Genomic DNA, 20,035 nt, shown 5'->3' with positions numbered 1-20,035 from the left:
TTCAATGCCATACAACACTCCTTCCGTGGCCTCCAACTGCTCTTAAACGCTAGTAAAACCAAATGCATGCTTTTCAACCGATCGCTGCCTGCACCCGCATGCCCGACTAGCATCACCACACTGGATGGTTCCGACCTTGAATATGTGGACACCTATAAGTACCTAGGTGTCTGGCTAGACTGCAAACTCTCCTTCCAGACCCATATCAAACATCTTCAATCGAAAATCAAATCAAGAGTCGGCTTTCTATTCCGCAACAAAGCCTCCTTCACTCACGCTGCCAAGCTTACCCTAGTAAAACTGACTATCCTACCGATCCTCGACTTCGGCGATGTCATCTACAAAATCGCTTCCAACACTCTACTCAGCAAACTGGATGCAGTTTATCACAGTGCCATCCGTTTTGTCACTAAAGCACCTTATACTACCCACCACTGCGACTTGTATGCTCTAGTCGGCTGGCCCTCGCTACATATTCGTCGCCAGACCCACTGGCTCCAGGTCATCTACAAGGCCATGCTAGGTAAAGCTCCGCCTTATCTCAGTTCACTGGTCATGATGGCAACACCCATCCGTAGCACGCGCTCCAGCAGGTGTATCTCACTGATCATCCCTAAAGCCAACACCTCATTTGGCCGCCTTTCGTTCCAGTACTCTGCTGCCTCTGACTGGAACGAACTGCAAAAATCGCTGAAGTTGGAGACTTATCTCCCTCACCAACTTCAAACATCAGCTATCTGAGCAGCTAACCGATCGCTGCAGCTGTACATAATCTATTGGTAAATAGCCCACCCATTTTCACCTACCTCATCCCCACAGTTTTTATTTATTTACTTTTCTGCTCTTTTGCACACAAATATCTCTACCTGTACATGATCATCTGATCATTTATCACTCCAGTGTTAATCTGCAATATTGTAATTATTCCCCTACCTCCTCATGCCTTTTGCACACATTGTATATAGACTCCCCTTTTTTTCTACTGTGTTATTGACTTGTTAATTGTTTACTCCATGTGTAACTCTGTGTTGTCTGTTCACACTGCTATGCTTTATCTTGGCCAGGTCGCAGTTGCAAATGAGAACTTGTTCTCAACTAGCCTACCTGGTTAAATAAAGGTGAAATAAAAATATTTTAAAAATCTGTCATTCCATCACTGTTTTTGGTAATAAAATGGATGAGACTGGAGAAATGTAACTACTCTCAAATTCATAGACAGACCTATGGATGCAAGGACTGACCATCCATGATATCAACATTATAGTTTTAACCATGTTGAGGCTATACAGTGTTGGTTTACATTGTTTCTAAACATTGGAGTAAAAAAAGCTTATTTGGGGTTCTGATGAGGTACAACAGTTGAACTAAGCTCATGAGGCATGTGTTATATTCTCCAAGAATCAATGGCTATAAATTAATAATTTAAAAGTCCCAAAAATGGATGTAGAAACTACAGATTTCCCCTTTAACACCAGACATCAGTTAAACAACTGCAGAGTTTGTGCCTCTGTATTTAAGACAGTACTTACTAGTGTTAATCAGGGAACGGTTTCTCAAAACCATCTTACAGCTCAGTTCATCATGAGATGCCTTAAGGTGCTTTGGGGAATCCGGGCCCAGATATCCAGTTTCTTCCTCTTCTTCCTCCTCCTCCTTTTTTACTCCAAAACTGCATCCTCTTCCTCTTTCACTCTGAACGCGTCTTCCTCTTCTTCCTTCACGGTAACAGCCTCACCCTCTACTTGTTTTTGTATTGTAACAGCCTCCTCTTCCTCCTCCTCTTTGACGAGACCCTCTTTCTCCGTCCAGCAGACGTCCTCTTCTTTAACTGGAGGAGAGTAGCTTAGTGAACTCATGGTCGGGGATGTTAGATAGCTAGGCTAATGCTAACTTAACCAGCCCGCTAGCTGACTAATAACTACAACAACGTAAATAAGAAATGAAGTCGGATAACTAACTAGACGACAGGAGTGGGATAAACCACATTGGCTAATATACACTAAAACGCTTTATTGGTTCGTTTATTTTGTCTATCAAGCTACCGAGGTGTCTGACTAACTGTTGCTGCTGTTGAAAGAAGAGTTCCGTCCACTACATTATACGTCACATCAGCAGCATCGCCTTAAAGTCGCAGACCGCCATATGGTGACTGGGGTGGGTAACGCAGATGAGTAAAACGTAGAGTTTATATTTAATTTTCAGACAAGTTTCAAGTACAACTGAATGCTTTTATGCTTTAAAAATAAATAAATGCCTACTTTTATCTACGATGTAACTCCAGCCTCTTGTGAAAACGTAAGCTGCTGTCTGATGAAGAGAAACAGACGTGTCTAGCTCCCAAAGGCTGAAATTAGATAATAATATTGTTTAGAGTGCACTGAAAATACTCAGCTGCAATAAGAATTATCTTGATAGTATGAAGAGGTAACTCCATGGACCATTTATCCAATGTATTGTAAAGCTAGTCAATGTTACAGTTTAAATAGCCTAGCCAGCTACTGTAAATGTCCATTGGTGTTTCACTACCTATCCATGTCAGTTAATAGTATTTTTAATCATGCCATGTCATGATTATATGTCTCATTTCAAGTAACTAGCTGCTGGCTTAACAAAACATTCCAATCATATACAGTACCAGTCAAACGTTTGGACACACAAGGGTTTTTCTTTATTTTTACTATTTACTACATTGTAGAATAATAGTGAAACAATACAAAATATATTTTATATTTCAGATTCTTCAAAGTAGCCAAACTTGACTGAAAATACCCCCACAGCATGATGATGGTCCTTCTGTAGCTCAGTTGGTAGAGCATGCATGATGGTAGTGGGTTCGCCACCACCATGCACACATGACTGTAAGTCGCTTTGGATAAAAGTCTGCTGAATGGCATATATTCCTTATATTATGCAGCTTCACCATAGGGATGTTGCCAGATTTCCTCCAGATGTGACGCAATCGGGGGAGAAGGGCCTTGGTCAGGGAGGTGACCAAGAACCTGAGGGTCACTCTGACAGAGCTCCAGAGTTCCTCTGTGGAGATGGGAGAACCTTCCAGAAGGACAACCATCTCTGCAGCACTCCACCAATCAGGCCTGTATGGTAGAGTGGCCAGACAGAAGCCACTCCTCAGTAAATGGCACATGACAGTCCGCACGGAGTTTGCAGACTCTCAGACCATGAAAAACAAGATTCTCAAGATTCTTTTTGTCCGCTTGAATGGAGAGGTTCAACCAACTCAATGCACCATAGTACACATCTGTCAGGAGCTGTACAGGGGCAGTCCTGGCACAATCCCTACTGAAGCATGGTGGTATTTGTATCATTTAGCTTATTAATTTTCAAATTAGGCACTGGGAGACTAGTCAGGATCGAGGCAAAGATGAACAGAGCAAAGTACAGAGAGATCCTTGATGAAAACCTGCTCTAGAGCACTCAGGACCTCAGACTGGGGGCGAACGTTCACCTTCCAACAGGACAACGACCCTAAGTACACAGCCAAGACAACGCAGGAGTGGCTTCGGGACAAGTCTCTGAATTTCCTTGAGTGGCCCAGCCAGAGCCCGGACTTGAACCCGATCGAAGACCTGACAGAGCTTGAGAGGATCTGCAGAGAATGGTAGAAACTCTCCTAATACAGGTGTGCTTGTAGCGTCATACCCAAGAAGACTCGAGGCTGTAATTGCTACCACAGGTAGTCTGAATACGTATGTAAATGTGATATTTCCATTTTGGAAAGTATTCAGATCCCCTTGACTTTTTCCACATTTTCTTAGATCGCAGCCTTACTCTAAAATATATTATATAGCTGTTTCCCTCTCATCAATCTACACACAATACCCCATTAAAAAAAAGCAAAAACAGGTTTTTAGAAATGTTAGAATATTTATTTTAAAAAATTAAAAACAGAAATATCAGACCCTTTGTCTTCCATAGTGTTCCCATTTTCTGTGAGACTCAGAATTGAGCTCAGGTGCATCCTGTTTCCATTGATCATCCTTGAGATGTTTCTACAACTTGATTTCCTTCCACCTGTGGGTCTGGACATACTGCCAAATTGCATATCCTGACAGTGAGGATTTGTTCAATCAGTCACTTACATGAACACAGAAATTTGTTTAATTGGTCACCTGAAATTGGTTAATTGGTCACCTCTGGTGGACAGGAAGTATCAGTTTCTCCTTCACATGTCCTAATCCTAGGAGGACAGGAAGTTTTCAGTGACACAACTGGACAATCCTGGGAGGACAGACAATGTACGGGCTGTTCATCAGCCTGTACCATTAACCAGCATCAAAGAGGACATTTCCATGGGCTGGGAGGTAAAGCAGCTGGAAGAGTGGGCCACATCCAACAACATGCTCCTGAATGGGAAAAAGTCTGTGGAAATTCAGATGTGTTATTTTTAGAGACCATCCACAACCTTCACCACTAATCCTAGGAGGACAGGAAGTATCAGGGGTAACATCAACCTGCACCACTAATCCTAGGAGGACAGGAAGTACCAGGGGTAACATCAACCTGCACCACTAATCCTAGGAGGACAGGAAGTACCAGGGGTAACAACAACCTGCACCACTAATCCTAGGAGGACAGGAAGTACCAGGGGTAACATCAACCTGCACCACTAATCCTAGGAGGACAGGAAGGCCTTGTCTGGAATACGGTGGAATTCTGTTAGTTGGATGCAGTGAAAAGCAGTAGGCCCAGTACCAGGGGTAACATCAACCTGCACCACTAATCCTAGGAGGACAGGAAGTACCAGGGGTAACATCAACCTGCACCACTAATCCTAGGAGGACAGGAAGTACCAGGGGTAACATCAACCTGCACCACTAATCCTAGGAGGACAGGAAGTACCAGGGGTAACAACAACCTGCACCACTAATCCTAGGAGGACAGGAAGTACCAGTGGTAACAACAACTAAGTATCTTGGTTTTCCTCCAGACTCTAACCTCAGTGGTGACACACATGTGGACCAGTCAGTCAGAAAGGCCTCAAAACAAAGGCACTTTTTGACTGTTCTTGCCAGAAAATGACCTGAAGATCTGGTCATATACTACACTGGTCTATACTACACTGGTCAGGCCTTGTCCAACCACAGCTCCCGACACTGCAGAGCAGGTTTGAGCCGGCTGCAGTGCACCTGGTGAAGGACATGCACACTCTTGACCATCCATTGAATGACCTGCTCCCTCAAAAAGAGGTAACTGCACCACCAGGCTCCTGAGAAACAGCCACCAGCTGTCCTGTATAACTGCCCATACTAACCACCTGTAAAACTCCACTCTACCCACTGCTATCAGACTGTATAGTAACGAGCTCTTAAATGGTTCTCCCCAAAATTATATTATTTTTAAATCCCAGTTTAATATTTAAATTTCCAGCATGAAAAATGTCCTGTAATGTTTACAATTGTTCAATACTATATTTATGTCATGTATTATGTGTTATGTATTTTAAATGAGTGTTTTCTACATTGTGACATCATTAAAATACTCCTACTAAAATGTTAAAACATTCTACATTGTGACATCATTAAAATACTCTACAATGTTAAAACATTCTACATTGTGACATCATTAAAATACTCCTACTACAATGTTAAAACATTCTACATTGTGACATCATTTCATTGATATCATGAAACAACTCCTTCATGTATTTTCTGATGTTTAATCAGAGATCTTTTATCAGAGTATCTCTTGTCACATTGATCACAGCTATGAGATTTCTCACCTGTGTGAGTTCTCTGGTGTCATTTTAAATGTCCTGATGAAACAAAACTCTTTCCTGCTTCATGATGTTGTTGAGGCTCCCCAGAGGATCCACGATAGTCACGTCTCTCTCCTGTGTGAACAACAAAGCCAGACAGATGGTTAAAGACCCACAACAACAGAAATACACAGTATATTTTAGCTGAAAGGTGATGCCCAGGATGTTATACAACAATTGACGTCAGTTGTATGTTGAATGTTTAAATGCTTTTACAAACTTATTTGACAATTATCTTAAATAGACAGTCAAGTGAGCAACAATAGACATGTTTTGTATTATTGTTTCCACAGCTGAAACCCTAAGCAGTGTGTCAGATTACTTTTGGTCACCAATACAGGCCCCTTTCTGTGATTTGCACACAAATTGCAGCATCAAGATCTGTGTTGCTATTCACAAACTCACCGCTGGGAAACGAACTGTTGCTGCTGCTGAAAGAAGCGTTCCGTCCACTAGATTATACGTCACACCAGCAGCATCACCTTAAAGTCTCAGACCGCCATCTGCTGACTGGAGTGGGAAACGCAGTTGAGTAAAATGTATCTATCTATTTTATTTTCAGACAAGTTGAAGGGTCGGAAGCATGATGTTTTTTTTTTACACACAAATGAAACAACACAGTGTGGTTAAAGACTTAGTAACTTAGTTGTAATCACGATCTGGTTCCCTATAAGTACAAACAGTTATGTTTTTGCGTTATTACATATTTATTCATTTATTTCCGGATATTCCCACAATGCACAATTTTGCAATGTCAAATTGATATACTCTGTGCTACCGAGTTCATATGGCCAGAACCCATCTCATATCTTCTCCCACTGCGTGAAGTGTGGTCGTGCAATAACTCAATTCGCTCTTGCACTCCTTTTAACGCCATTTTAACGCAAAACGTAGGACACTCCGTTTGTTACAGATTCTAGTTATGGAAACAGAAAACTGTATTGAGATCAAACGTTTAATCGATGAGAAAATGTGCAGAGTGTTGGACAAAATCCATTTCACTCTATCATCTCCCACTCATCTTTCACTGAGCTTCTTCTCATCGCCATATTTGGTAGTGAGTAAAAAGTACATCCTGCTCCTCTCCTCTCTACCTAACGTCCCCTCACAGTCCCTTCAGTTTCCCCTAAATCCCGTTAGATTGGCTGCTCAGCCTACCTAAATTATCCCTCACCCATTTTAGCCCTGAAAATTCCCAACCAATCAGAGCGCTTCGAAATGCGCATCTGGACACTACACCCGCCCACTCAGGTCAGAGTGTTGTCGTTGTCCGAAGGGAGAAGACGCCTGTTTCTGAGGACTTTTTATTGACGACAGCAACACAAATGTCTGAATGTTGTGAGTACATCGAAATATAAACATTTCACTGTTGTATTCGGCGCATGTGACAAATAAACGTAATAAAATTTGATTTGAAATCTTTCAGACTTACAGTACCAGTCAAACGTTGGACACACTCACTACTCATTCAAGGACCTTTCTTAATTTAAACTATTTTCTACATTGTAGAATAATAATTAAGACATCACAACTATGAAATAACGCATATGGAATGTAGTAACCCAAAAAAGTAGTAGCCAACAAAGTGTGAAACAAATCTTTATTTTTTATTATTTTTTAAACAAGCTCCTTATAAGCACCAAAAACGCTGTTTTGACAACTGGCAATAAATCTATTGGGGGAAAATCAGGTTGAAACTGCTGTTGAAACTAACAACTAAAATACCACATGGAAATGGGAGATATCTTTTGGAATTTTATCATCTTTTATCTCACTGGTTAGATAATCTGCAGAAGACAGTCAGCTACATTTCGGAGTGATGCATTTAAATGTAGAGGTCCCCAGAACGAAGAGAAATGCAACACTTATTTGTCATCACTCATATCGAAATAACGTTGAAATCAATTGCGCGAGAGGGAGGAGATGAGGTTGCACATCCTGATTAAACGAACAGCTCTAAAACCACATGGAATCTGGGTTTAATGTGCACATCACTGGTTAGAGGACAGCTTGTGGTAAACAGCTCGCTACATTTTGAAGTGTTGCATTTTGATTCAAGTGGATCACCGACGAGATAAGTGTAACGCAACACTTTTTGTTAATCACATAAATAGTACTCTTTCAATTCAGAACCTGGATTTTCCCCCTGATGAGGCTAATATCCATTTATGCTGAAATCAATAGAACAGGAGACAAACATTTAGGGTTCTACATTGTGACATCATTAGAACACTCCTACTACAATGTTAAAACATTCTACATTGTGACATTATTTCATTGATATCATGAAACAACTCCTTCATGTATTTTCTGATGTCTAATCAGAGATCTTTTACCAGAGTATCTCTTCCCACATTGATCACAGCTATACGATTTCTCTCCTGTGTGTGTTCTCTGGTGTGCAGTCAGCTTGCTAGATGAAACAAAACTCTTCCCACATTGATCACAGCTATAACATTTCTCTCCTGTGTGTGGTCTCTGGTGTATAGTCAGCTGGCTAGATGAAACAAAACTCTTCCCACATTGATCACAGCTATAAGGTTTCTCTCCCGTGTGAATTCTTTGGTGCGTTTTCAGGCTGCTTGGAACATTAAAACTCTTCCCACAGTCAGTGCAGCTATAAGGTTTCTCTCCAGTGTGAATTCGTTGGTGTGTTTTCAGGCTGCTTGGAACATTAAAACTCTTCCCACAGTCAATGCATCTATAAGGTTTCTCTCCCGTGTGAATTCTCTGGTGTCTTTTCAGGCTGCTTAGATCAGTAAATCTCTTCCCACATTGATCACAGCTATAAGGTTTCTCTCCTGTATGGATTCTCTGATGTCTTTTGAGGTCTGCTGAAGAGGTGAATCTCTTCCCACAGTCAGAGCAGCAGTGAGATTTCTTCCCTGTGTGAAGTTTCTTCCCTGTGTGTTTCCGCTTCTGTTTCTTGAGATGTTCTGATGTAGAGAGACTCTCCTCTGCCTCTTCAGCTTCATGATGTTGTTGAGGCTCCCCAGAGGATCCACAATCGTCATGTCGCTCTCCTGTGTGAATGACAAAAACAAAGTCAGACAGAAGGTTGAAAGGCCCACAACAGAAATTCACCGTTTATTTTAGCTGAAAGGACAGGCCTCATGCCCATGATGTTGTGTACAAACGTGTTTGACAATTGTCTTAAAAAGACCAGTCAAGCAACATTGGCCATATTTAGTCTTGTTTTTTTCACCTTAGTAGTAAAGTGGATGATTGTAGGTTAGAAATACGTTTCTAAAGTTGCTGAAATCCTAAGCAGTGTGCCAGATGACTTTGATCACCAATATAGGCTCCCATTCTGTGTTTGCTAAAATTTCGCCACGAGGGCGATGCACACACAATTTGGTTTCAGAAACTCTTCCCTGCTAATGAGGAAACCACTAGTTATGGATGTAGTATATCTGGTAATGAGGAAACCAAAATAGTTATGGATTTTAGTATTTCTGCAATGTATTTTGAAACCACTAGTTATGGATGTAGTATATCTGGTACTGAAGGAAACTCACTAGTTATGGATGTCTATATCTGGTAATGAGGAAACCACTAGTTATGGATGTAGTATATCTGGTAAGCAAAAAGCCACTAGTTATGGTTGAATATATCTTTAATTATTTCACCACTAGTTATAATTGAATATAATGTATATCTGCTAACACTTCAAAAACACTAGTTAAATGGATTAGTATATCTGGTAATGAGCGAAACCACTAGTTATGGATGTAGTATATTGCTAATGAGGAACCAAAGTTATGGATGTAGTATATCTGGTAATGTAGCAACCACTTTAAATGTTATGGATGTACAGACTGAGTTCTAAATGGCGTACATCTGGTAATGAGGAAACCACTAGTTATGGATGTAGTATATCTGTGATTGGAGGAAACATGAGGAAACCAAAATGGTGAGCGAAGAATTTAGTTTTTCCACAATGTATTCTGAATATTACCAGATTCTAAATGGTGTATCATCACTGATCAGGATGCTACTGAAGGAAACTCACATTAAGTTCTGTGTCTATTCACTAATTCACCACTGTGGGGAAAACTCAGACTCAGGAGTTCTCACTGTGATTGGCTGACAGCAAACTCATAGCCTCCATTTACAGGTTGAATATGAGGAAGTAATGACTCAGAGCTTCTACATGGTGTATTTCACTGTACTTTTGGATTATAATTGTAATATAATGTGTTATCGTACACAATTGGAGCTGCTTAATGACTTTTTTAAAAATGGTGTACTTCATACCAGTAAAATGCCCATTGGCTAAGCTTTGCTACCAGCCTGTCAATGAGCGTTAGCATTCAAGCTAACTACTCATGCATTCAAAATAGGTATTTTGCAACTTTCACAACCAAATATGTGACCCGTCGTCTCTATTCAGTCTTATGTAGCAACCTTTTAAATGGTGTTTATTTTTTACATTGGATACAATAGTACAGACTGAGCTTCTACATGGTGTATTATACACTGTGATTGGAGGAAACATGAGGAAGTAATGACTCAGAGCTTCTACATGGTATCATACACTGTGATTGGAGGAGACATGAGGAAGTAATGACTCAGAGCTTCTACATGGTGTATTATACACTGTGATTGGAGGAAACATGAGGAAGTGATGACTCAGAGCTTCTACATGGTGTATTATACACTGTGATTGGAGGAAAACATGAGGAAGTAATGACTCAGAGCTTCTACATGGTGTATTATACACTGTGATTGGAGGAGACATGAGGAAGTAATGTCGATTTAAAAAAAATACTTTTAGAATCCCATTCAGGACAAAAAGGATTTCAAACATTTTGCTTTGTTTTCACACTTGTGCATTAAATCATTGGGAAACATATTATTTAGAAAAGGAATACTTTCACCAAATTGACAGTATTTATCTCACCAGGTTCCCCCAAACCATTAACAGTATTTATCTCACCAGGTTCCCCCAAACCATTAACAGTATTTATCTCACCAGGTTCCCCCAAACCATTAACAGTATTTATCTCACCAGGTTCCCCCAAACCATTAACAGTATTTATCTCACCAGGTTCCCCATTAACCATTAACAGTATTTATCTCACCAGGTTCCCCCAAACCATTAACAGTATTTATCTCACCAGGTTCCCCCAAACCATTAACAGTATTTATCTCACCAGGTTCCCCCAAACCATTAACAGTATTTATCTCTTACCAGGTTCCCCAAACCATTAACAGTATTTATCTCACCAGGTTCCCCCTGTATTGTAACCATTAACAGTATTTATCTCACCAGGTTCCCCCAAACCATTAACAGTATTTATCTCACCAGGTTCCCCCAAACCATTAACAGTATTTATCTCACTGGTTCCCCCAAACCATTAACAGTATTGGTATCTCACTGGGTTCCCCCAAACCACTAACAGTATTTATCTACTGGTGTTTTGTTAAACCATTAACTGTATTTATCTCACTGGTGTTTATACACTGTGATTGGAAACCATTAACAGTATGACTATCTCACAGGTTCCCCCAAACCATTAACTGTATTTATCTCACCAGGTTGTCCCCCAAACCATTAACAGTATTTATCTCACCAGGTTCCCCGATTGTATAATGCTGTGAACATGTGAATGTGGCCATGTGCAGTGAGGTAGTGCTTAAAAAAAACAAAGAAAAGATCTCAACATTTATATCACAAGTTGCATTTCACTATATTGAATCAAAGGTTACTACGTCCGTGTGGTTTTCACTGGTTTTTTTCACTATATTGAATCGTGGTTACTACTGTATGTTAGCGGAATACCACGGTTACATTTCACTGGTATTGAATCGTTAGGTTACTACGACCTGTGACCATTAACAGTTTTTTCACTATGTTTTGAATACGAAGTGTTACTACTGGTATGTAACCACGGTTACGTTTCACTATATTGAATCGAAGGTTACTACGTATGTAACCACGGTGTTTTGTTACGTTTCACTATATTGGATTTGTCGAACTGGTGTTTTGTTACGTTACATATGTGTGGTTTGTCGTACTGGTGTTTTGTTTCACTATATTGAATCTGTGGTTTGTCTACTGGTGTTTTGTTAACACTACGACTGTTACGTTTCACTATATTGAATCGTTAGGGTTGTCTACTGTATGTAACCACGGTTACGTTTCACTATATTGGATTTTGTTAGGTTACACTACGTATTTGTCCACTGGTGTTTTGTTAGCGGTACACTACGACTGTGTGGTTTGTCATACTGGTGTTTTGTTAGCGTTACACTACGACTCTGTGTGGTTTGTCATACTGGTGTTTTGTTAGCGGTACACTACGACTGTGTGTGTATCCATTAGTATGGTGGCTCTTGCTGCCACAAACTGTATTTCACCTTTTACACAACTTGACGACTGGCTTGTTCTATGTGTGTATGTAACCACGGTTACGTTGTGTGTGTTGTGAATTGCTTTAACATGTTTCTCCGGGTTCTTCTCCGCCGTAGCGTGGGTTCTCTTGTCCATAATTTGCAAATAAATTCATTAAAAATCCTACAATGTGATTTTCTGGATTTTTTTTCCTCATTTTCTCTGTCATAGTTGAAGTGTACCTATGATGAAAATTACAGGCCTCTCATCTTTTTAAGTGGGAGAACTTGGCTGACTAAATACTTTTTTGCCCCACTGTAACTTATAAACGCTTCAAATGTTTCAACTCTATTTCCCCATCAGAAACCAAAACATGAGCTCCTACAACGCCACTGTTGGTAAATTAACACGGTATAGCCTCGGAATCTGGTTAAACTATCATTATGACATCATGGATGAATTCTAGAATATACTGTATATCCTCGGAATCTGGTTAAACTGTCATTATGACATTATGGATGAATTCTAGAATATACTGTATAGCCTCGGAATCTGGTTAAACTATCATTATGACATCATGGATGAATTCTAGAATATACTGTATATCCTCGAAATCTGGTTAAAACTGTCATTATGACATTATGGATGAATTCTAGAATATACTGTATAGCCTCGGAATCTGGTTAAACTATCATTATGACATCATGGATGAATTCTAGAATATACTGTATAGCCTAGAAATCTGGTTAAAACTATCATTATGACCTCGTGGACGGCCAGTCCTAAATAATTTATAGGTCCAAATATGGATGAAGCAACTGCCGATTTCCTCTTTAACACCACACATCAGTTCAACAACTGCAGAGTTTGTGCCTCTGTTTTTAAGACAGTACTTACTAGTGATAATCAGGGAACGGTTTCTCAAAACCATCTTATGACTAAGTTCATCATTTGAACCATTGGACGCCTTAAGATGCCTTTGGGAAACCGGTCCCAGATATCCAGGTTCCTCCTCCTCCCTTTTCGATGTGACAGTCATCTCCCCCTCCTCCTCTTTCACTCCAAAAACTGCATCCTCCTCTTTCTCTTCCTCCTCTTCTTTTACTGTAACATCCTCCTCCTCTTTCACTCTGAACGCGCCTTCCTCTTCTTTCACTGAAACGTCTTTATCAACCGCTTCTTGTTTTTGGTAACAGCCTCCTCTTCCTTCTCCTCTTTGACGACAATGTTCAGACCCCAGATCTTCTTTCTCCGTCCAGCAGACCTCCTCTTCTTTATCAGGAGGAGAGCAGCTTAGTGAACTCATGGTCGGGATGTTGGCTAGGCTAATGCTAACTTAACAAGCCCGCTAGCTCACTAACAACAACACCGTAAATATGAAATTAAATGTGATAACTAACTAGACGACAGAAGTTGAATTAAAACACAGTGGCTAATATACACGAAAGCGTCTAAAGAGCTTTATTGGTTCGTTTATTTTGTCTATCAAGCTACCGAGGTGTCTGACGAACTGTTGCTGCTGTTGAAAGAAGCGTTCCGTCCACTACATTATACGTCACACCAGCAGCATCGCCTTCAATTCCACATCACCGTATGCTGACTGGAGTGGGAAAAATATCACCGTAAAATATTGTTACGACTATAACATTTTTGTCACCTTCAATTATTGCACATTTTCTTATAAAAAGTATATTTTGAACACTGTCTGCTCTGGCAAATTTGCCAAACTCCTAAACTTGGAACTTGGAACCAATCAGATGTCCCGTACATGGTGACGTAGACAGCCAATGGCCTGCTTTTATCTACGATGTAACTACAGCCTTTTGTGAAGAACGTGAGCTGCTGTCTAATGATAAATATACGTTTCAGAGTGCATTTGAAATATTCAGCATGCAATAAGAACTATCTTGATTGTAAGATATTAAAAAAACATGAACTTTCCTACTAAAAGAAGAAGGGAAGTAAAGACATGACCTTGTTATTTCTAGCAGCTTGAAGGCTGGAGGGAGAGAGAGGAGCGAGGGACAGGGACAGAGGCTATAATGGTGCCCCTAGAAATAGAACTTGAGGTTTGCTCACAGCGTTTGTTGACCCACCAGGTTCATGGTTTCTCTAGGCTGTGACTCACTCTGTCTCATTCCCAACCTATGTGACTGCAGACGGGAAGAGGCTGCTTCTAACTGTCAGATGGAAGCCATTCCTCACTAAAAGGCCCATGGAAGCCTCACTTGGAGTTTGCCAAACGGCACCGAAAAGACTCTCAGACCATGATAAAAAAAGATTCTCTGGTCTGATGAAACCAAGATTGAACTCTTTGCCCTGAATGCCAAGCGTCACATCTGGAGGAAACCCGGCACCATCCCTACGGTGAAGCATGGTGGTGGCAGCATCATGCTGTGGGGATGTTTTTCAGCGGCAGGGACTGGGAGACTAGTCAGGATCGAGGGTAAGATGAACAGAGAAAAGTCCAGAGAGATCCTCGATGAAAACCTTCTCCAGAGCGCTCAGGACATCAGACTTGGGCAAATGTTCACTTTTCATCAGAACAACGGCCCCAAGGACACAGCCAAGACAACGCAGGAGTGGCATCGGGACAAGTCTCTGAATGTCCTTGAGTAGCCCAGCCAGAGCCCGGACTTGAACAGCAAATAGCTGTGCAGTGACACTCCCCATCCAACCTGACAGAGGTTGAGAGGATCTGCACAGTAGAATGGGAGAAACTCCCCAAATACAGATGTGCCAAACTCTTAGTGTCATACCAAAGAAGACTCGAGGCTATAATCTCTGCCAAAGGTGCTTCAACAAAGTACTGAGTAAAGGGTCTGAATACTTATGTAAATGTCATATTTCATTTATTTTTTTATTTTTTATAAATGAGCAAAAAAATATACAAAAAATCAGTTTTTGCTTTGTCATTATGGTGTATTGTTATGTCATTGTGGTGTATTGTGATGTCATTATGGTGTATTTTGTGTAGATTGATGAGGATTATTAATATATTTTTTAATCCATTTTAGAATAATTAGTTGATTAATAAGACCCATTTAGAATAGTAACATAATAATATGTGAAAAATTATATTTATGTATATTTATATTTATTATATTTATGTATATTTATATTTATTATATTTATGTATATTTATATTTATTATATTTATGTATATATATATTTATTATATTTATGTATATATATATTTATTATATTTATGTATATACATATATTTATTATATTTATGTATATATATATTTATTATATTTATGTATATTTATATTTATTATATTTATGTATATTTATATTTATTATATTTATGTATATATATATTTATTATATTTATGTATATATATATTTATTATATTTATGTATATACATATATTTATTATATTTATGTATATATATATTTATTATATTTATGTATATATATATTTATTATATTTATGTATATTTATATTTATTATATTTATGTATATATATATTTATTATATTTATGTATATATATATTTATTATATTTATGTATATACATATATTTATTATATTTATGTATATATATTTTTATTATATTTATGTATATATATATTTATTATATTTATGTATATACCTTATATTTGGATGATATATTATGTGATATATATTTATTATATTTATAGTATATTATTTTATATTTTATGTATATATATATATTTATATATTTATGTATATATATATTTATTATATTTATGTATATATATATATTTATTATATTTATGTATATATATATATTTATTATATTTATGTATATATATATATTTATTATATTTATGTATATATATATATTTATTATATTTATGTATATATATATATTTATTATATTTATGTATATATATATTTATTATATGCTATATATATATTTATTATATTTATGTATATATATATATTTATTATATTTATGTATATATATATTTATTATATTTATGTATATATATATTTATTATATTTGTATGTATATATATATTATATTTATGTATATATATATTTATTATATTTATTATATATATATGTATATATATATATTTATTATATTTATGTATATATATATTTATTATATTTATGTATATATATATTTATTATATTTATGTATATATATATATTTATTATATTTATGTATATATATATATTTATTATATTTATGTATATATATATTTATTATATTTATGTATATATATATTTATTATATTTATGTATATATATATATTTATTATATTTATGTATATATATATTTATTATATTTATGTATATATATATATTTATTATATTTATGTATATATATATATTTATTATATTTATGTATATATATATTTATTATATTTATGTATATATATATATTTATTATATTTATGTATATATATATTTATTATATTTATGTATATATATATTTATTATATTTATGTATATATATATATTTATTATATTTATGTATATATATATTTATTATATTTATGTATATATATATATTTATTATATTTATGTATATATATATTTATGTATATATATATTTATTATATTTATGTATATATATATTATATTTATGTATATATATATTTATTATATTTATGTATATATATATATATATTTATTATATTTATGTATATATATATTTATTATATTTATGTATATATATATATTTATTATATTTATGTATATATATATTATATTTATGTATATATATATTTATTATATTTATGTATATATATATTATATTTATGCATATATATATTTATTATATTTATGTATATATATATATATTTATTTATGTATATTTATGATATTTCAAGAGGTCTGAATACTTTCCAAACGCACTGGACATAAATGCTCAGTCTCTAACGGTGCATCTCTGAGCTAAGGTTAACTCAATCATTTAATGCTAAGACATCAATATTAGCTCCTTTTCTCCTCAGCCTTAATAATAGTTGCATAATGGTAAACCTAGACACTTGCATCTTATAGTATTCTGAGTGGTGACGATAGGCTCACAACCTTGGCTCTACCCACTGGATTCTATTACGGACCCTATAGCATTCACATGGTAATGGAGTCAGATTGATGATTGAAGTTTATTATTATTCATCATCATTATTACACTGCAAAATGGAGACCCCTCATCCTCAGTCGATGGGGATTTCACCAACCTACATAATGGTTGGATCATTTCCACCAACCTACATAATGGTTGGATCATTTCCACCAACCTACATAATGGTTGGATCATTTCTACCAACCTACATAATGGATGGATCATTTCCACCAACCTACATGATGGTTGGATCATTTCCACCAATCTACATAATGGTTGGATCATTTCCACCAACCTACATAATGGTTGAATCATTTCCACCAATCTACATAATGGTTGGATCATTTCCACCAACCTACATAATGGTTGGATCATTTCTACCAACCTACATAATGGTTGGATCATTTCCACCAACCTACATAATGGTTGGATCATTTCCAACAACCTACATAATGGTTGGATCATTTCCACCAACCTACATAATGGTTGGATCATTTCCACCAACCTACATAATGGTTGGATCATTTCCACCAACCTACATAATGGTTGGATCATTTCCACCAACCTACATAATGGTTGGATCATTTCCACCAACCTACATAATGGTTGGATCATTTCCACCAACCTACATAATGGTTGGATCATTTCTACCAACCTACATAATGGTTGGATCATTTCCACCAACCTACATAATGGTTGGATCATTTCCTCCAACCTACATAATGGATGGATCATTTCCACCAACCTACATGATGGTTGGATCATTTCCACCAATCTACATAATGGTTGGATCATTTCCACCAACCTACATAATGGTTGGATCATTTCTACCAACCTACATAATGGTTGGATCATTTCCACCAACCTACATAATGGTTGGATCATTTCCTCCAACCTACATAATGGTTGGATCATTTCCACCAACCTACATAATGGTTGGATCATTTCCACCAACCTACATAATGGTTGGATCATTTCCACCAACCTACATAATGGTTGGATCATTTCTACCAACCTACATAATGGTTGGATCATTTCCACCAACCTACATGATGGTTGGATCATTTCCACCAACCTACATAATGGTTGGATCATTTCCACCAACCTACATAATGGTTGGATCATTTCCACCAACCTACATAATGGTTGGATCATTTCCACCAACCTACATAATGGTTGGATCATTTCTATCAACCTACATAATGGTTGGATCATTTCCACCAACCTACATAATGGTTGGATCATTTCCACCAACCTACAAAATGGTTGGATCATTTCCACCAACCTACATAATGGTTGGATCATTTCCACCAACCTACATAATGGTTGGATCATTTCCACCAACCTACATAATGGTTGGATCATTTCCACCAACCTACATAATGGTTGGATCATTTCCACCAACCTACATAATGGTTGGATCATTTCCACCAACCTACATAATGGTTGGATCATTTCCACCAACCTACATAATGGTTGGATCATTTCCTCCAACCTACATAATGGTTGGATCATTTCCACCAACCTACATAATGGTTGGATCATTTCTACCAACCTACATAATGGTTGCATCATTTCCAAACTAAATGGTGACTCATGCAGTCGATGGGAATGTACCGGATTGGTTGAAAAGTGACAAACATACCATGTACTATTTTTACAAAATAATTTAACCTTTATTTAACATTTAGCATTTCAGTTGAGAAGAAATTCTTATTTACAACGTCGGCCTGGGAACCCATTTGATCTTGTCAGCTCTGGGATTCAATGCAACCGTTCGGTTACTGGCCCAGCGCTCTAACCACTAGGCTACCTGCTGGTTACTGGCCCAGCGCTCTAACCACTAGGCTACCTGCTGGTTCCAACCGTTCGGTTACTGGCCCAACGCTCTAACCACTAGGCTACCTGCTGGTTACTGGCCCAGCGCTCTAACCACTAGGCTACCTGCTCGATCCAACCGTTCGGTTACTGGCCCAACGCTCTAACCACTAGGCTACCTGCTGGTTACTGGCCCAGCGCTCTAACCACTAGGCTACCTGCTGGTTACTGGCCCAACGCTCTAACCACTAGGCTACCTGCTGGTTACTGGCCCAACGCTCTAACCACTAGGCTACCTGCTGGTTACTGGCCCAACGCTCTAACCACTAGGCTACCTGCTGGTTACTGGCCCAGCGCTCTAACCACTAGGCTACCTGCTGGTTACTGGCCCAGCGCTCTAACCACTAGGCTACCTGCTGGTTACTGGCCCAGCGCTCTAACCACTAGGCTACCTGCTCGATCCAACCGTTCGGTTACTGGCCCAGAGCTCTAACCACTAGGCTACCTGCTGGTTACTGGCCCAGCGCTCTAACCACTAGGCTACCTGCTGGTTACTGGCCCAGCGCTCTAACCACTAGGCTACCTGCTGGTTACTGGCCCAGCGCTCTAACCACTAGGCTACCTGCTGGTTACTGGCCCAGCGCTCTAACCACTAGGCTACCTGCCGCCTTATACTGAATTGATAGTTTTTCATACTAAGATAGACCAAGATATGTGTCGCTCTTACACATATTTGTTACTGGCCCAATTACCTGCTGGTTATTTGAGTGGCCCATTAACCACTAGGTACCTGCTGGTTTGAGTCTCATTACCTGTTATACTCAATTGATTTTTTGGTACTAAGTCATTGTGTTCTCTTAATTTGTTTTGATTGGTCGGTCATTGAGTTAATTTGTTATGATTGGTCGGTCATTGTGTTAATTTGTTTTGATTGGTCGGTCATTGAGTTAATTTGTTTTGATTGGTCGGTCATTGAGTTAATTTGTTTTGATTGGTCGGTCATTGAGTTAATCTGTTTTGCAACATGTTCAAATCAAATCAAGCTTTATTTAT

At 37.7% G+C, this 20,035-nt stretch overlaps 1 protein-coding gene and 1 long non-coding RNA gene across 4 annotated transcripts in view; both read right to left on the bottom strand.

The window, feature by feature from the left end:
- LOC127928898 (zinc finger protein 271-like) overlaps positions 1-20,035 on the bottom strand; it is a 94,488-nt gene that overhangs the window by 30,076 nt on the left and 44,377 nt on the right. The window contains exons 2-3 of the mRNA XM_052516488.1: positions 8,063-8,799; positions 1,530-1,731 (exon numbers count right to left, since the gene is read on the bottom strand). Coding sequence (XP_052372448.1) covers positions 1,530-1,731; positions 8,063-8,799 — 939 coding nt within the window. The remainder of the gene's footprint in view (positions 1-1,529; positions 1,732-8,062; positions 8,800-20,035) is intronic.
- Positions 18,759-19,715, bottom strand: LOC127928895 (uncharacterized). Of its 3 annotated transcripts, none has more exons than XR_008132708.1 (3): positions 19,488-19,715; positions 19,162-19,434; positions 18,759-19,016 (listed from the first exon to the last, which is right to left on the bottom strand). It is a non-coding gene; the product is annotated as an uncharacterized LOC127928895 (long non-coding RNA). The 3 variants fall into 3 exon arrangements; XR_008132710.1 differs by having other exon boundaries at positions 19,527-19,715; XR_008132709.1 differs by lacking the exon at positions 18,759-19,016 and adding an exon at positions 19,046-19,108.

The sequence above is a fragment of the Oncorhynchus keta genome, unplaced genomic scaffold (assembly GCF_023373465.1).
Source record: "Oncorhynchus keta strain PuntledgeMale-10-30-2019 unplaced genomic scaffold, Oket_V2 Un_scaffold_4394_pilon_pilon, whole genome shotgun sequence".
NCBI classification, from domain to species: Eukaryota; Metazoa; Chordata; class Actinopteri; order Salmoniformes; family Salmonidae; genus Oncorhynchus; species Oncorhynchus keta.
The sequence above is the reverse complement of the archived record's forward strand: the minus strand, read 5'-3'. Positions and strand labels throughout refer to the sequence as shown.